At 39.2% G+C, this 18,780-nt stretch overlaps 3 protein-coding genes across 5 annotated transcripts in view; 1 reads left to right on the plus strand and 2 right to left on the minus strand.

Annotated features, from left to right (window-relative positions):
- Positions 1-720: 720 nt before the first annotated feature.
- Positions 721-6,211, minus strand: cnot8 (CCR4-NOT transcription complex, subunit 8). Its single transcript, XM_083927372.1, has 7 exons — positions 6,144-6,211; positions 4,786-4,995; positions 4,032-4,225; positions 3,746-3,907; positions 2,579-2,723; positions 2,301-2,411; positions 721-1,626 (listed from the first exon to the last, which is right to left on the minus strand). Exons 2-7 carry the CDS (start codon positions 4,900-4,902, stop codon positions 1,498-1,500), a joined length of 858 nt encoding a protein of 285 aa, XP_083783498.1. The 5' UTR covers positions 4,903-4,995; positions 6,144-6,211; the 3' UTR covers positions 721-1,497.
- A 1,778-nt stretch (positions 6,212-7,989) lies between these two features.
- On the minus strand, positions 7,990-16,097 carry fam114a2 (family with sequence similarity 114 member A2). The gene is made up of 14 exons (XM_083926528.1): positions 15,865-16,097; positions 14,775-15,013; positions 14,402-14,501; positions 13,883-13,984; positions 13,591-13,694; positions 13,199-13,333; positions 12,626-12,790; positions 12,381-12,504; positions 12,169-12,254; positions 11,943-12,041; positions 11,200-11,324; positions 11,011-11,083; positions 9,803-9,856; positions 7,990-9,333 (listed from the first exon to the last, which is right to left on the minus strand). Exons 2-14 carry the CDS (start codon positions 14,991-14,993, stop codon positions 9,232-9,234), a joined length of 1,488 nt encoding a protein of 495 aa, XP_083782654.1. The 5' UTR covers positions 14,994-15,013; positions 15,865-16,097; the 3' UTR covers positions 7,990-9,231.
- A 1,049-nt stretch (positions 16,098-17,146) lies between these two features.
- LOC310956366 (microfibrillar-associated protein 3-like) overlaps positions 17,147-18,780 on the plus strand; it is a 150,867-nt gene continuing 149,233 nt past the window's right edge. For 2 of the 3 annotated variants that reach the window (XR_014593475.1, XM_083926564.1), the window contains exons 1-2: positions 17,147-17,301; positions 18,079-18,372. Coding sequence is in view for 2 of the 3 variants with exons in the window: in XM_083926564.1 (XP_083782690.1) it covers positions 18,117-18,372 (256 nt within the window). In the remaining variant the exon portion in view is untranslated. Of the gene's footprint in view, positions 17,347-18,078; positions 18,373-18,780 lie in introns of all 3 variants that reach the window. The other variant, XM_083926565.1, reaches the window with a different exon arrangement.

Genomic DNA, 18,780 nt, shown 5'->3' on the forward strand with positions numbered 1-18,780 from the left:
GATTCATCAGTTAAGTAAAAATTCCACATTCTCTGCTTCCAGTTTCTTACATGAAAATTGGCTGCTTTTTCGCTGCCATTTTATATAAGTTCAATATCTCTGGGTTTTGCAAAGATGCTCTGGAAAAAAAAGACCTCATATCTCATCTCATCTCATCTCATCTTCAACCGCTTATCCGGGGTCGGGTCGCGGGGGCAGCAGCTTTAGCAGGGGACCCCAAACTTCCCTTTCCCGGGCCACATTAACCAGCTATAACTGGGGGATCCCGAGGCGTTCCCAGGCCAGTGTGGAGATCTAATCTCTCCACCAGGTCCTGGGTCTTCCCTGAGGCCTCCTCCCAGCTGGACGTGCCTGGAACAGTCTCTAGGGAAGCGCCCAGGTGGCATCCTTACGAGATGCCCACTTTGAAAAATCTGTCCATTATGTTTTACTGACAATAAGTAACTGTCCAAGTAATCTTCAAATTTGTTGTCCAACTTCTTAAAACAGATTCAAGTTAGAGAATTTGTCTCTTGCTTGACAAATAGTTAAAACACAAATAGTTGATACATTGTCAATTGACTACGCTAATTGTTTCAGTTGCCCACTTATTTTTTAATTTGTAGAACGTGAGAGATTGTAGAGAAGAAGAAATGTTGCATGAATTTTACCATAAAGTGTCGACTTCTGCTGAACAAATTCCAGACAAGTTTCTAATGGAATGAAATGAACCGTTTTAAACACAAATATTGAACAAGCCGTGTCAGTGTGTGGCTGGTTAGAAAAAAAAGATCAAATACTTAATGCTTACATTTAAAATACAAAACAATTTAATATACAACTGTTCAAAACAAGGTAGAATGTAAAAGCAGTAACCACAACATCTGTAAACCTGACGGTGGACCGTTTGGTTTGGTGGGTGAATGTACAGAACGACAGTAGTTTGCCCATCGGAACACATGCATAACCAAGCTATAGTTATACACGTTTGACGCACACTGTTAAAAGTTCCTCAAATTGGAAAAGAGCTAAAACATTTTTATTTTCATCAAAATTATACATTTTAATTTACAGGCCCTTCCGACATTAACTTAAAAAATGAAATCCCTGCAACAAGATGAGTCCTGCTGATGAGAAGGATGGTTTGAACTGAAGAATCTGACCTTTTGTTTTTGGCAAAGGTTGGGCTGAAATCACAGTATGATACACAAGCTGGTCCCATGCTGTTAAAGAAGGGTACTGTAATACTGTAAAAAAAAAAAAAAAAAAACATTTAAAAAAACGTGTTCTGAATATATGGTCATACACCCAGTAAAAGCGACTTAAAAAAACCGACAGCCAGTGAAGGACCCAATGTCACTGTGAGTCCATTTTACAGTCACTCAGGAGGAGAAGTGAAAGAAATCGAATTAGTTTTGTCTCGTTCAGGGATCGAGTGTTGAGGGAAATCAGAGGGGAAATCTGCAGGTTGGGTTTTAAAAACAAGTGTGTAGTCCACTTGGAGATTTGAGTGCTCAGTCAGTGCTTGTTGTTCGTCTCTTCCTGGCCCGAGCTGGAGATGCCATTCTGGGGTTGGGTAGAGCCCGAGCCCAGGCCGTACAATCTCCCACAATACTTTGCATCATCGATGTTGTCCTCGAAGAAAAGCTGAACGAAACCAAACAGATTTTGATTAGATGAAAGCTGCTGTATTACCAGAAACCCACCTATGCACCTACATGCAGTATATTTACAAATCCCACAAAAGTACTTCCTTGGAGTGAAGCATTTCCATTTTATGACAGCATGTTAGAGTGGGACATTTAATAGTTAGGATACAGAACAGCTTGCTCCCATTCATTTTCTATGAGATGCAGTGAATCTCTGGCAAGGAGCATGACATGATTATGATAGCCTGGTAATGTGCATGGCAAGGTAAATAAATGGAAGGCATGGGGAAAAAAATAGCATGCTGACGGATCACCCTTCATATCAGTAAAAAAATTCATTGTAAAATACTTCCAGAGGCCATTCTTCAGCAGTTTACTGTAAACAAAGTTATCTGGTAGTGAGGGCAGTGAATAATTATCAGGTGATATTTCCAGAGCTGGGTCTGTCTGACATTCCTGTCTGTAATAGGGAAGGTTTTCGTTGCCACCGTACTCTACGTTGGAATTGTTGGGTCAATGTAAATCATAAATAATTCATAGTGTGTGGTCTATACCTACTCTGTAAAGTGTCCTGAGATAACTTTTGTTATGATTTGGCACTATAAATAAAATTGAATTGAATTAATAAAAAGTTATGAGAAAAAACACCTCTGGATATTTGTAAGCCCATACCTCTTTCATCCTAAAAAAAGCCATGCCGGTGAGAAGAGAGTCTGATCCGGCCTGATGCTGCCGCCCGATCCTCTTTAGCTCCAGCTGGTCTGCTACTTCCTGTAGCCCTCCCTGCACAAACACACACAAGTCAGATGGCTCAAGACATGATTTGGTCTAATATGTACAAGCTGAAGCAGAAGAACATGAGCCCCATCATCACCTACAGTACGCCTCTGATACGGTTTCTACAAAACGACTCTATTCACCCCTGTATGTCTGTATCCTGTCTAGAATACCTTTAGGTTCTTGCAGCTCTTCATCAAGTACTTGACGTCATAGATAGCGGGGAAGAAGAGGTTTAGGATCTGAAAGAAGTCATGTTCCTCCTCAGGGAGCCGTGCGTCTGTCAGGAGCTTCACCAGGTAGCCAAAGTCGTAGCCGCTGAGCAATACAGAACGGAGGGATTTGGGTCAGGATGGACTCGATTATACTGATGTTACTGTGTTCAAAATAATAAGCATACACCACGGCTAAATTTTGATGCTAATGCTCATGGATGTAGATACCAGTATACCCAAAGTTTCTCTACAGATATCAGGTTAGGGTCTAGTTCAATTCTTATAATTGCATTTTTCTGATTCATTAAGATAACATTAGTGATTACAGTGGGCTATGTTTGGGGGCGTGTTTGCCTTGATCACAGGTGTCTATAGCCCTATTTGGACTTGATGAGTTTAATGTGAGGACGTGGGGTACGGTCATTTCAACCAGAGGTTTTAGTCCCACCCGAATGCGCCATGTCAGCAATTATTCGGGATAATGTCAGTAAAATTAACGGTGATTTTCACCTTCTGTAAAAAGGTCCGGAAAAAATACCTCAGGTAAAACTAGTATCATCTGAATACGACCCTCTGTTAAACATATGTTAATATTCCCTCATATCTCGTCAATACGTAGTTTCCAAATATTTGTGAGCGTGGAGGCGCTTGAAGAAGCACTCGTCACTTTATTGGGGGGGGATAATTGATTCTGTCCTTCAGTTTTGTGTCTAGTTAGTTTTGTAATATCAGGAAGCTACGTAGCACACACATGGTGACAGGGAGATGACAGTCCATTAAACGTATCCAGTCCAAATAGGGCTTGGCTTAGGCTACATTGTTTTTGCAGTGAGGCTTCTTTTTGCTCTAATAAATTACAGAGAAGACCACCATGCTTACAAATCAGGATTATTTTTTAGATCTAATTAGATAGAGATATTCCAAACAAATTGAAAGTATTTAATTTCATTAATGTGGTCTTCGGTTTAGAATACTTGCAAGGTTGCAGGTGTTGATATTTTTTAAATGAAGAAAGGAAAGATATTCCCTTTTACCAAGCATGTAAATTTCTTGCTAGAAACAGAATTCCCATTCCTCTGAACTAGGACCAACAATGCAAAAGCTGATGAGGAACAAACAACAGACCTGTGGAAGGAGAGCCACTTGACGTTTTCACACAGCACCAGACCAGACGTCATGAGGAGCTCAGCAAAGTAGAGTGTCTCGATTCCCTCTTCTTCGTGTTTTTTAAACTGCAGGCCGGAGTTCTGGAGCAGATCTATGGAGTCTTGCGAGTACATGTCTTCTCTGTGCGGAGCAAAAAGACAGACAGACATTTAGGGAGTGCTATCATCAAGCTCAACCATCGGCGGATACATATTTTACGTAAGGACACATTGGGTTAGAAAGTGCTAGAAGAAGATCTGCCTACGTGAGGTTGAACTTGAAGTTGAACTGCCACGTCGTCGTGCCAGGAGGATAGTCTCCATCCTCGTTCATGAATGTGAGGCCGAGTTGGATGATCTTTAGGAGGTCAACGTTACACCTCAGCAGCTGGTACTGGTAGTCTACGGTGCTTCGAAACTCACCGATTGGCCGGACAACTACTCCAGGGAATTCTGTGTCCTGATGAAAAATACAGACATTATCAGATAATTCCACCCTCCAGAAATCCTGCACTGTTATTTCTCATTTGTATGTGACGGTCATCACTCAACCACTTGAGTGGACTACAGTTTTGTAAATTAACCTTTTTGTGCCAACTTTGCCTTAACCTGCCTGATAGATGCCAATTTTTTTTTTTTAATTTTTATCTTTAATTGACAAAAACTGCAAACTGGTTTCAATCATTTTCATTCAGATTGCAATCAAGACAGGTTTCATAAATCAAGAAGAAAATACAAAATGAGCTGTTGAATCATTCAAATGTAGCCATTTCCACTTCAAAAAGTATGTTAAAAATTGTATTTGGACGTTTACCTGCTTCACTTTTCAAAATAAACACTTATCATTCAAATAATTATTTTCTGGTAATACAAAGAATAATGAGCCCTACCAACAGATATGTTTCCAAGCGTGATATTCAAATTGTCATGCTTCACTCATGTCTTTGAGTCAGACAGTGAAGCTACTCTTCTTTCTCTCACTCAACATTACTCAAAAAAAGAGAAAGTACCAGCTCTCACCATGGCAATGAAATTGTAGCTTTGAATAATCTGTCGGATCTTCCTCATTTCCTCCTCCACATTGCTCGCCCATACTTCACAGATTATCTGACTGGAATCTGTAAGTGCGGCTGGCATGTTGGCAGGTCAGGAAAAGAGCTAAAACCCCAACGATCCTGCAGTGCTTGTGAAGGGGGCGAAGGGAGCGCAGTGTGATGAAGAAAGACCACTCTGGGAGAGGATGGAAAGAAGGAGTTGGTGAATGCATCAAATTCTCACTCAACACTGGTGTAAGCATTGCATCAGATGAACAAATGTGATGATTAATGTTGGTACAACTACTACTGCGGTACTGAGAATAGTGCACACACACTAATGCATGAAGCATCTGTTAAACAAAAACTCATAACACCAAAATTAACCATATGGACATCCTTTTGAATGAATATAAACTATTTAAAAATACTTGTGCTGCTAAGATCACGTTTTAAATGGAGCTTTATTAGGTTCATTAAAAATTGTACAGCGCCGGGAAAATGGGTTTTGAATGTGTGCAAAGGTGTCTTTTTTTAAGACTGGAGCCAGCAAATATATTTCCAGTTGCATGGCTGTATTTTTACTGTTATAATACACCAAGTTCCCAGTATCCTTAAGCTATTTTAGGCGAAACCAATTCTCTCTGATACAGCAGCCCTGGAAACCTTAATGCAAGTTATGTTAGTTTTTGTTAAAACTGTTGTATAGAGATGTGGATTTAACTGTACAGCTAGTCATTGTGGAGCCTGGGGAATGTGCGATATACTGTATATATACACACTGAGATGTTTTAAATATGAGGTCTCTACGATTATTGGTTTAGGCAGCAATTTCCTTCTTCATTAACTGCAATGATAAAAGCACTTGTATGCAACTCTAAGAACAGTTATGAAAGACATTTTCCCAAATGAAGTGCCTTTGTGTTACCATGACACCAAGCTGAACTAACGTCAACCGTATGGAAGTTAGCTAGTAACATTAGTTGTTTATAGTTGTTTACAGATATCCAACAAAATGACATAATATATGGCACTCGTTCCTCTTAACTGAAACTTTAGAAAGTGGCCGGAGGGTTAAAACAACAAGTTTTAGTAACAGCACAGTTTGAAATTAAGGAACAACGTCGCAGCGAGGGACCAAAGCACTGGCTGAATGCTTAGCATCCACGGCTAACGTTTACAAGCTAATCCTCGCGCTATTGAGAAAGCCAACAACACCAGAGCCAATAACAAATGGCTGATATAAGGGCTCCGTTTTTTTCACTTCTCAGTGTGTCACAATAGCTAGTTAAGCTGTAACACCGCGGCGTGTTACTGTGGAAAGCATACACACATTAGGTTTACCTCAGGATTTTCCTCGACGTAACTTGCCAAGCTAGCTGTTAGCGCCTCTGTTCTTCTTCTTCTTCTTCTTCGTTTTCTCTATTGGTTTTCTGCGGTTTCTCCTTCGTTGGTGTATTAGCGCGTCGCAGTTAACGGTGGTGTCCACACCGCCCCCTGTTGTATCGCATATGTAATGACGTGAAGTGAGGGTCCATTGAGTTCACACGGCCTGCATAACATGAGATTTTGCCCTAAAACAATTCTGCTGCTACTCAATATTTGTTTGAGTGATTGATATAAATTGTATTTTCCAACATGTAAAAAAAGAAAACAGTTAAGGGCATACAGAAAATATCAATATCACACAACTAGAAAGCATAGAAATACATTAAAAACAAATACTTGATTTAAAAAAAAAATGTACATGTCTGAAAAGGAGTGAGAAAAAGTATACGCCTATTTAATGCCATGCGTTCTCCATAATTCATTGTGAGTTAGTTAACAGCTTCCTCTGTCATACGTTTATGTATCTATCTATTTAGCATTGTTATTATTTCCAAGCACAACCAATTTTTTGTTTAACTTTTCTTAACAACAATCTTACAAAAGCAATTTCTCATATATTCCTATCAAACATATATTATAACTTATTGCAAACGTATTTAATTTTTATCCAAAATAATAAACTTAGTTAAGGTGAAATCAACTGTTAAACTGCTCCACACGTGAAAATGGCTTTTGGAAAACGCAACAGCATTACTTATGAACATACATGCCTACAGAAAAACTTGAATTATTCTAATTGTTTAGTGGTGGAAAGTAAAAGTACAGCACACAAGGTACTTGCTCTTCCCTTCAGAATTTCCATTTCGACTTTACAAATTAAGATTGTTCATGCCAAATATTTTATGAATACAAAACATGATGCATTTTTACACATATAGAACAATAGATACATTTGGCTCTAATTTGATCAACAAAACAGTTAAATGCTATTTACAGAGGACATGCACATTAATACAACAGAATGCCAGTGTGCAAAATTAATAATGGGCATTAATCAGTTGAGCCTTCACTCTGCTCTGCTCCCATCCAACCGCGAGAACATCCATAAGATCCAACACTGATATTCGGTGATGAGACCAGGATCGCAGTCGACGTTGGATGGGGAGTCTGTTGTCGTGTTGAGACAGGAAAAGTGCCTTTCCCGAACTGTTCCCACAAAGTTGAAAGCAGACACTAAAATAGCATTTGAAGCTGTAGCATTAAGATTTCCTTTTATTGGAACTAATGGGGGTGGTGTGGTGGTTAGTTAGGTTGGAGGGTTGCTGGTTTGAATCCAGGCTGGGGCCCTTCTGCGTGGAGTTTGCACGTTCTCCCCATGTCTGCGTGGGTTCTCCATCTTTCACCCACAGTCCAAAGACATGCACGTGTTAGGTTAATTGATGACTCTAAATTCCCCGTAGGTGTGAATGGTTGTCTGTCTCTGTTCGTCTCTATGTGCCCTGTGATAGACTGGCGTCCTGTCCAGGGTGGACCTGTCCACGCCCAATGTCAGCTGGGATCGGCTCCAACCACCCCGCGATCCCGATAGGGACATGCGGTTGAAGATTCATGGATGGATGGAACTAATGGGTCCAAACCATGTAAAACCCTTCCAGACCGGAAGTAATAAAGGTAATAAGTAACTACACAAAGATTTCTGTCCCTGCAACAATCCAAAATCAAAACACAGGAATTTAACTTATGATCATTTCCAAACTCAGTCTATTCATACACACCAAAACTAGTCAACGCACACACGGCTTCGATGAAAGCACATTTATTAAAAAACCATCTCAATTACCTAATATACAGCGCAGTATATTACTCGACAAAATATAACTTTATATAACCACAACACAAAGCTGTCAGCAGTTCAGTATCATGACACTGAAGGTGATTGGTTAGAGGAAGAAAATCTTCATGGCAGGTAGAAGCTCCTTTGTTGATTAACAAACACCTGAAGTTGTGCTGAAGTTTCATGAATAATGCATTAGATGACAATACAGAGGGATCTTAAAATTGCTGAAATGTATAATCTGTATGTTTACATACAAATTTCTCCAACTGGACATTGGAAATAAACAAAAGTGGTCAATAAAGTTTGTGTTATGACTCAAGTCCAACAGATCCAAGTCTTTCGTCTTCAATTCTGCGTGTGGCTGAAGAGAAAGCCACGTTGATTTGAATACGGAGAGCCACTTAAACAGGAGGATACCTTGTATTTGCAGGTGACAAGAAATACTTCTTTAAAACTGATACTGTTACAAAAGTGGGTTTATACAGTCAGAGGCAAAGGAAAGCACCAGAGTAAAATTCCAAGCGTGGTTAATAAACCTTATCTCCTCTACAAACAGGCATCATTAGATGTACAGTGCAGTAATCCAATTACAGCCAGTCTGCTCACGGTTCAAGAATAATACCAAGGTTGCCAAAAAATTAAAAGAACAATTATCTGTACTTTGGAGATATGTAATTCAAGGCTTCTTGAGTCAGCGAGAGCCCAGTTTTTTGTGGGTTATAGATAAACAGTTTCGGTGTCCCAAGACACACAGCCAACTGCTCCGGGATCCGTATTTTAGAGTGATCTGCATAGAAAATGAAGTATTATCTGTGCAATTAAGAGCAAAAGCATTATTAATAATGTAAGTTTTTTTTTAAGAGTTCCTCGAGGAAAAATTGAGATTTTAAAGTCCAGAGTGCTGTCAGAAAGACATAGTGTAGAATAAGGAAGAACAATAAGTTGATCCCTGTTTAACATAGATGTATTTGTTTCTATTAGCTGGAACTGTATATCCAGACATCCTCAACACTGTACTTCAATTAGCATCTACTGTGCTTAGTAATTAAACCAGCAATGCAACAAAAGTTAACACTGTTCGACAAAAACACATTTTTCCTATCAGGTGTGAAATCGATTTTGTCCTGAGCTGAAAACCAGCCATAGTAAGAGCCGACACAGACGATTAAAAACAAAACAAAACAAAAGTTCTAAAGATGTGTCAGTTCTCTGCTGTGACAAAGTCCCAGCATCATGGCAACAACGGGCAGAGGGGACCTCAGCTGGTCAGTGCTCTGTGGATTCAGCTCTCCTCTGGATGTGGGAGATTTCCAGGATGGGCATCAGCAGCTGGAAAGCATCCTGGATGTAGGACGCACTGTTGGATGCCTGTGAGGAAACAGGATTGATAACATGTCAACACAAGACACTATTTCAGTATCAGTGTGTGTATTTGTGTCCCTTTTGCACAAATACAGATAATCCAACTGCCAAACCTCCTCCTTAAAAAGTATTCAGGCTCTTCACAACTTTTTAGAGAGCAACACAGAAGCATATGCAGATTAAAGGTCTAAGAATTGAACCACTGTAAAATACATACAGCATGCCATAAGAGCTAGAGGTGAAATCACCCAAACTGTGGAAAACATTCACATGCCCAAAAGGAACAGCTAAACATGCAATAAAAAATAATCTGTACAAAACATATTGTGGTATACTGGCATTTAAAGTCAATCAAAAGTCATAATTGGGACTTAACACATTTCAAAGATAAACTGAGCCGTTACACAGAAATCAAAGTGGATAGAGATAACACTGTAATAGTGTGATGACAGTGCTGTGATATTATGACACAGACCTCTAAAAAGACTCCTGTTATCAGTGGGTTGAGGACATCTCCCTTCTCGTTTGGCTGTAAAACAGAATATTTAGATTAAATTACACTCGACTCTCAGACGATGTGCAAAGAGCAGCACGTATCAGAGTTTTGCCATTTAAGTAGAACAGAAAAACGTGGGTGGGAACAAAACGAAGGAAGAAGTGAGTAAAATATGATAAAAATGTATCCCTATGACCTCGAAATCCAATCATTTCAGATGGTGTAACTTAATAAATGTCATATTGCCTCGCTCTCACTGACTCAACTACAGACAGCTCTATTAAGGGCTGAATCAGTAGGCTTCTAATGAGAAACTCAAATAAGTTTAAGGCTGTGCAGCAAGTTATAAAGAGTATTGTAACATGCTGCACGGTCATACAGTTGGAAGACTCGTGAGACATAATAAAAAAACATTTTTCCAGTATGGATCAAGCTCCGAAAACACTTCCCATAATGCAACACGATAGCGCCACGAGAACGAAAACGACATGGGCTGAGTTCTAAATGTACTACTTTTTCTTTTTAGTTTCCGTGTGTGCTGCAACTGTCATCCTAAAGTCTGTACCGCTGCATGTTGAATGCATACTATTGGAACATTCTTCAAAACATTGCACTTTGAACTTTGAACCTCTTGCTCATGTATGTTGCACAAAGGATTGCGGCTCAGAAGAGCCAGAAAAGCATGCTGGCTTATATACTGCAAAACCCGACCGGATGAAGTATGACATCCTGGAATTTTTGGCATAATGCATTTGACATACTATGGTTAATGTGGCCCGGGAAAAAGCTGCTGATAGATGAGATGTATCAGGACATGCTAAATCACGATCTTGTACACTAGTAGGATGATAGTATTCATAGTGGAACGTCGGGATGAGATCATTTGGAAAAACAGATATCTCCATTTTATTCATTTACTAAATCATGTTTTTTTTATTGATTGAGCAGTCAAGGGAATATCAATCAAACTGGCAGTAGTTCATTCATTTTTAGAAAATGGCTTTTTTAAATATAAATGCACTCTTCATTTATTACTTTAATGGTTTGAAAGCCACAACGATGACAACGATGACGATAGTGATGATGATGATGGTGACGAAGATGCTTTCACATTAAAACAAAGTGAAATATCTAATTGCAGAATCAAACTCTCTGACACAGAGCTCTGTTAGAATCATCACACTTACCCCTGTGGTTGTTAGGCAGGACGTGAACTTCTTGGAAAGCAGTGAGATTTCTTTACAGAGAACAACAGTTAACCTGAGGAAAGACAACATGACAAAACACAGACGTTCAATTAAAGTGCAGATTAAACTTTGAATTTCTACAGAACAGTTCCTGCAGCGTCTCCAGACAGAAAATCCACGTCATCTTACTGTGACAGAATGCCAGCCTCCGTGCTGCCGTTGGAGAAAAGGATCATCTCAGCCATTTTGTGGAAAAGCTCGATGGATCGGGCCGTCAGCTCCGCCAGACTCCTGATGGCTGCAGCATGAACGTCCTGAAACACACACACAACAAAAGAGCATCCTGTTTTTACTGTGAACTCACACAAATGTCCAGTGTCCAATTGCAACATCTGTGGGCTGGTTAGAAGCATAACATCGTGTGAGCACAGTGTAGTGCACAACTGATTAATGAACCGATTCATCTTAATTATCAAGTTAAAGGTATTAAGTTAATAATCTTCTCAAGACATCAGGATTTGTTGCTTTTCTCTGTTTTATGTCATGTAGAATAAATATCTTTGTATCTATCATTTAGAGAACCTGTTGGTCAGACAAAATCAATGGGCTCTGGGAAACTGTCAGAAACTGTCAGATTCACTTTTTTTAACTGAGAATAATCTATGAATTCAACTAAATTAGTTTTTTTTCTTTCTTACACAGAAACTTTAAAAGGCAAAACCCACTAATTTGCAAGTACTGCAATGACAACAGGATCTGTAGCTTCTACAGTTAAAGTAAATGAAAAACTTTGCACGTTTTTAGCTTACTGACGTTGATTTAAGACGACAAAATTGGACTGCCTTTCTTCTCAACAGAATCTGAACTCAGAACTCTTATAATAAAGCTATGAGCTTTACTTGCAATGTTAAATACTGATGACATCAGGATACCTCTACAGAAAGTGTTTTCTTTACACCATCCTCACTCTCCTCCTCTTCCTTCTCTGGTTTGTTCATGTCAGTGATCAGGCTGCAGGTGCTCTTACAGGCCTGTTGGAGGTTAGATACAGTACCAGAGTATTAACAGAGCCCCAGTTGACCAAAACAAGGGCAGTCCAATTTAACAACATTGACTTGACAGTATCCAGTCCAAAACATAGAAAAGTGTAGATGGTACCCTGTTGAGTTTCTCAGCTGTGGTGGTGACACTGAGACCCTCCAAGGCCTCCATTAACTCCCTCTCAAACTCTGAGCCGTCGTCATCTGGAATTAGAAATGTACAGGTAGGTATAGGTGAAACATCAATTCTGGCACAGGTATATATGCTATATATGCTTTATTCATTTGGCAGTGCTGGTATTTTTAAAAACCATTTTAAAGAGGTGTTACCTTTCTTCTCGTCCACGTCCTCATCATCAAACTCCACCAGGGAGAAAGAGTCCTTGATGAGATCCAGCTCTTGTTTTAGCTGAACCAGCTCATCTCCCGATAGAGTGGTCAGCACCGACTTCACCTACAACACACACACAAGAAAAAGTCAACGCCCATCCCATTGAACTATGAAACATGAATTCCCTGGCATGTCTATTCAGCCACATCAGGCGTAGCGTTTTTGAATGGATCTCACGTCGTACCTTAGACTCACTCTCTCGAGACAGAATCTCCAGCGCCTCGAGGTGTGACAGACCCTGAAATTCATCAAACAGCATCCCGTAGTGAGCGACCACCTTCTTCTCGGAATCGGAAAACTCCTTTCCTGCCGTCTGCAACTCCTCTCGTTCCTTTGCTTCCCTCAGCACCTACGAGAGAGAGTGCGATGACAAGTTGAAAAATGCGTCAGGAGTAATACAAGTTTCTCTGCTAATGTTTATTTCTTTTTGGTTTACTTGTATGCTGATGAAATTAAAACAGCAATGGAACAATATTCTTTAGTCTCATCCTGTAATTTGTTATTCTGATTTTAGCTTAGTTTTGCCATGAGATGATTCAAACTCTCAGAAAAGCTACTACGTGGACCTTGAGCTAAAACTATTTTGTCCACTTATCTTAGTGTAGATTTTAGTTATTGTTGTTTTTACATCTTGTATCATCTCATTTGCTCCATTAGGATCAATTGTTCAGTTTAATCTTAGTCTAACTGTAGATTTATTAAGAGGTAAACAGTCTCATCTTGTCTCCTCATTCACGTTTGACCCTGGTCTGCCTACCTGAGACAAAGTGGAGTTCCTGATCATCAGTCCTTTGGTTTTCTTAAAGCCGGGATCACCTTCTGCTATCACGTCCATCGTCTTTTTCCCAATGAATTCCAAAGCATCCAGACCGCCCGTTATCACCGTTTTCCCCTGGGAGAAAAAGGAAATATGAATTGTGTGAAAGGTTTGAAGAATAAAAAATGTTTTACAGACCGAACAGGTCAGAAAATGTAATTTCTGACACACAGGAATCACTGCATTAAACAGTATTTATGCTCCACATAAGAAGATGTTCTTCTCCTAACTCTGTCACGAAGAACTGGAAGTATGAGATCCACTTAGAAACGTGAACTTTCTCTCTTCTCCAAAAGGAACAGAAACTAAACATAGATAATATTTCTGCTTACTGTGCTCTGGACGACGCTGGTGAGCGAAGACAGCATTCCCATCGCACTTCCCACTGTTGCCGCTCCATCTTGAGCCCCTTTGTCAGTCTCACTGCAGGATTCGCCTGCAGGAGGATGAACAAACACAACACCTGCTGTTATACAAGGATAACACAATATGGAGAAAATATGGGATGTGTGAAGAACAGACTCATATTCCTACATCTCTCTGTATAAGATGGGTGAATCCATGATGACTGGACCATATAACTCAGTGTCTTTACACAGGAAACAACCTACAGTAATGACTTACCAAGCTCTTTCTGCTCTTCCTCAACTTGTGCCGAGACTTCGGTCGGACTGGGGATTCCCAGCGACGTCTCTGCCTTTGCTATCACCTGAGTGAGGCCTTGGCCTGGAAGAACAGGGGAGACGGGCAGCATGTATAAGAAGTTTTAACTAATAAGTAATTGACAGAAAGACGGGGAGAGATTGTGTATTATGAGTAATAGTAAGTAATACACAATGTAAAAAAACAGCTAAACCAGCAGACATGCATGGACACAAATACATTTATCTTAAAACGGTAAGTTTAAAGTTTATAGATATCATTTTTAGGTACCATCAGGGATCTCACATAACTGTATCTCTGCTTTCTGAACTATTTAACGATTTAAATAGACTCTTAAGAGGTTACATGGCATGCTGCTGCATGTAGAATTGAGGCAATACAAAGCTTAAGAATGTGATTAGAAGATGAGTGGCTGTAGCTCTAATGTCACCACTGTATCTTTTACAGAACGGTTGGGTTAGTTAGGTGGTCCATACTCACCCACAGTGGCCACAGTAGCTGTTGCTGTGGATAAGATGGATTTGCCCCAGCTGCCCCAGTATCCCCAACCACCCTGAGACACAGTTGACTCACTAGGTGCCTGAGAGGGAGAGGACACGAGGATGGGTGTGAAAGAGTTAGACAAACCGAAAGAAAAAAATATTACTTTTAAGCGCCAAACAAAGTGACCTTCAGTGACACAAGACAAGGCTTATCACTAGTGTAAAACTCTTGCAAAAATACTGCAGCTTGTTTAAAAATCACAGTTAAGGCCTCAATAGTTATTCAACACAGAATACAATTCCCGCAGAAGTTATGCTTCCTTTTTAAGATTATTTATAGCATTGTGTAGTATAAACATTAATTATCTCACCGGTGCTTTTGCCGGCTGCTCCTCTACTTTCGGCGTCTCCTCAATTTCGGCTGCAGGTTTGACGTCTGGTCTCCTCCTGGCTCTCCTCGTCGGGGCCACATCAGTGGAGTTGTCAGGTGTGGTTGGCGAGGAACTGTCTGGCGTTTCCTCAGGAGAGGCCTCCTGAATCTCTGGTGCCACTTCAGGACCCTCTGCTGCTGTAGCTTCGCTGTCTGACATCTTAAAGTCTTAGTGCATGCCTTTAAAGTGAAAATATGACAAAAAACGAATATAACTTTTACCGAGACAAAAATCCAATCAAACAACGCATACGTTACAGTCCCACACGGTACAATCCCACATGCTGTTTTGATGAACTGTGCAGTACTGAAGATAATTGAAGACAGGATTGGTTGAAAATCAATAATAAAATAAAAAGAAATCAAGATTTTAAAGTGACAAGGGTTTTATGACACAGGTTTAAACAAACACAGGAAGACTTTTAAAGTGTGGTGTTAATTTTAAAAAAAAGTCATCAATAACTCTATGATAAAATGCTGCAATTCAATGTTTTGGTGAAATCATACATTTCCCATAATGCATTTCAACAACACCTGGGAACCGCAGTCAACTCCTAGATATGAGTCAACTGTTGGTCATCTGTGCAGCTGAGTGTTGGTTTAAAGTCCAGTCTGGATTTTCTTTAACCCATACAGTAAATTCATAAAATGAACAAAGTGTGTATAGCCTATTAAATCTATACATACAGTATATATATGTGCCTGTATCTGTACATTTCGGAAACAAACACATAAATACAATTCATAAACTGCATTATTTATTTAAACATTTATTTTTATAAGCATATATTTCTTCTTTTAGTCATATTTTTCAGCATGTATTTATTCATTTATTGAGCATAAGTCATGTTTAGTCCTCCATAAACTATGAGTTGCTAGTAGCGTTATTTTTCATGACGATATGGCTAGGAGGAGCGTTTTTACTTTATTTTTTATCCATATCGTTACGAGCTGTTTTAATAATTATCAACATACAATTTAAAGTCGGGAAAAATATATACTTTTGTACTTTGACTATGCTACAAACTCACCTTCTTCTCCTGTCAATGTCTTGAGGCTAGCAGTTAACGTTAGCCCAGCCTGCTAACAGTTTCCGTACCACAATAATAAAAAACACGTAACGTTTATATTGTTTATGTCGGTTTACACATAATTTCTACACGTTTAACGCCGTTTATTTCCCAGTAAACACTTTAATGGTTCAGGTTTTCTCCTTCTTTTTGTCCACGGATTAGCCACGTCACATTTGTTTTTACTGAACCGTCCAATAGTTACCACAATGAGGACAGAGGTTCCGGTTAACATCTCCAAAATAAAAGTATTTAAATTCAGAATCTAAGATAAGTTTTCAAAATAAAATGGGCTGCTGGAAATTACTAATGCGTTTAAGTGGTAATCTGCATCGAGACGCAATTTAAGCGTCAGAGAAGTTTGACTTTTCCCAGGTGAGAGGCGTTACAGTTTTATTTTGAAGAACGGAACACCGTCTCCCTTACGCTTGTTTGACGCAACAGTACTTCCGGAACAGTCAAAATAAAATAAAAACATTTAAACTTCCGGTTAAAATAAAGTTTGATATTTGGTTCCCAGAAATAATATACATTCACGTTTCTTTTATTAAACATTGTCTTAAATTAGTTGTCTGTTTTAAGTTATTAATCAATTAATTTATTTTAGAAAATAAAATAACAGAATCATCAATAAATACCATATACTGTACGATGATTTATTTATACATCATTCATTCATTCATCTTCAACCGCTTATCCCGGGGTCGGGGTCGTGGGGGGTGCTGGAGCCGATAATTAAAATTAACATTGTTAAACGTTATTTTGCATGCTTTATTTATAGCAATCGGGATTTATTTTTTTTTTATGGTTGGGCTTGGGGATCAGTGGATTTTGTCTTGTGAATCTCATTCATAACAAAATACAAAACTTAACCTTGTCCATCTCACAGTTTGTAAAACAAAAAAGTGTCTTTTGGTTCTCTTGTTTGTGCAGACCTCTTGCTTTATACAATGTCAAACATCAATCCAATGTTTTATGTTTAAACAATTAATTAAAATATATATTTATTTTTAAAGAAACATAGCTTGAAAATAAACATTTAACTGGATGCAAATAAATAAATATAAATATTGGATTGAAACAATAATAGTAAAACTAATAATACTGATATTAGCGGAAGACCAATCACAAAGCATCTCATGGGATCGCCTACCTGCACCTGCACCTGCACCTGCTTGGGAGAGTCAATGAGAAGCCACGCCCTCCCGCTCACACCTGAACCAGCGAACCAGGAAGTGAACGGACCAACAGGTCGTGTCAGTTTTGCGCAAATGTTCGAGTGTTGAAGCCGATCAAATAGGACAAGAAGGAATATCGCCGAACATATTACCAAGCTACACATTTTTTTTGTTTATGTCGGTCGAGGATTTGTCGGTTTGGTCGCTGTCCGAGCAGCAGGTGGGAACCAGGGGCTCAGAGTGTGTTTGGGATTGTGGTGCTTTGGTAGGGGTTTGCTTCTTCCTTTTGTCTAGTGTGCTCCATACGCCATTATTAGCCTTTGCCAAAGGAGCTTCTAATCAGTAGGCTACCTAATGCATGTAAAAAAAAATATATAAATTATTATAATCAATTATTTTTCTACACTTATCACCAAATCATGACTGGTAGCCATGTGTGTATATACCCTAACATCACCAAAGACACCAACAGTTTGTAAATTAATTAAAGGATTACACAATTTTACTAATTTCTTCTACAGGGCAGTTTAATGCAATTTAATTAGCATCTCCACTGTGCTCATTACCTATCTTCATTGCTTAGTTTTAATTTTTTTAAGGGGTAACAAGACTGACCAGTGATTTTTATGTCACTGAAAAACCAAATGAGCTAATCAAATTAACATTAGTTCAGCTAAAAAAGAAAACTACTTCAATAGAAACCAGTGAAGACATAAAAACACAGGTATTCCACGGAAGTAAGAAAATACTCTCGTAGTTAAAATGTGTGATGAGGAAAAAAGAAAAAAGAGAAATCAAAAGAGCAGCAAGAAAAAAAGACAAGAATGCTGTTTAAACTGAATTGGTTTGATTTAAATAGGCCTATGTTAGACTACTAAAGACTGCAGGAGCTAAAGATTATATGGGCAGGACCATCAATTATAAAGACTAAAAAGGAAGTGTCTACAATCCTGTGTTGCTGCATGAATCATAACCTTTGACGCTTCCTGTTTTGCAGGTTTGGCTCGTCTAAATGTGAGCTGAAGCTGTAACGCCATGTTATCACCTCAGAACCGCCACCTGTCACAACTGCTTCTCACAGTCCTGCTGCTTGGTGGCTGCACAGCTGATCGAGCTCAGAATGGGTCAGAGGCGGAATCGGTGTCTACCGTGCAGCTGGTCAGAGTCTCCTCCAGCAGGGACATAGTGGTGAAGGAGGGATCCAGCACACTGATTGAGTGTAACGTGACCGGAGAGTACGATGACATCAAGTGGTACAACTCCAAAGGAGCTCTGCTGGGTGAGGACTCAGGTAGGAAGAGCAGGTTTCTTTTCAAAAAGTCAGTCAATTTCGTATCATGTGCCATGCCTCCCCTTGATGTGTACTTTTCTGAAACAGGTGCAATTAAACAGGGACACAGTCAAATAACCTAGTATGTCAAAAACTATCACTTCTAAACACCCAGCAAGCACCGATTTGACGAATTTCAAGTAGAAAATACGTCTCAATGTTTGGTTGAAAGTGAAATATTTTAAAGTCTAGGTTAATTATAAATTTTATTTCCATTTCATTTAAAGTACTCTGTATTCATGTGAAGTCAATCCTGTCATTTCAATTCTGGAAATCAAAGGTCACATGCAATTAAGCGTAGTTAACCTGAATGTGTAAGACTCACCTTGTCATAAATCGCCAAATGGTCAATAACACCAAATGGTGTTA

Source organism: Echiichthys vipera (genome assembly GCF_963691815.1).
Source record: "Echiichthys vipera genome assembly, chromosome: 14".
NCBI lineage: Eukaryota > Metazoa > Chordata > Actinopteri > Perciformes > Trachinidae > Echiichthys > Echiichthys vipera.

Excerpts from the sequence above, each read along its gene's own strand:
- fam114a2 (XM_083926528.1), bottom strand. The coding sequence starts at position 14,993 with ATGTCAGACAGCGAAGCTACAGCAGCAGAGGGTCCTGAAGTGGCACCA. Across the intron at positions 14,502-14,774 it reads AGCAGCCGGCAAAAGCACCG|GCACCTAGTGAGTCAACTGT; the intron begins GTGAGATAATTA and ends TCTCCCTCTCAG. Across the intron at positions 11,325-11,942 it reads AGAAAACACTTTCTGTAGAG|GACGTTCATGCTGCAGCCAT; the intron begins GTATCCTGATGT and ends TGTGTGTTTCAG.
- cnot8 (XM_083927372.1), bottom strand. The coding sequence starts at position 4,902 with ATGCCAGCCGCACTTACAGATTCCAGTCAGATAATCTGTGAAGTATGG. Across the intron at positions 2,724-3,745 it reads AAGTGGCTCTCCTTCCACAG|CGGCTACGACTTTGGCTACC; the intron begins GTCTGTTGTTTG and ends TGTATTGCTCAG. Across the intron at positions 2,412-2,578 it reads AGAGCTGCAAGAACCTAAAG|GGAGGGCTACAGGAAGTAGC; the intron begins GTATTCTAGACA and ends GTGTTTGTGCAG.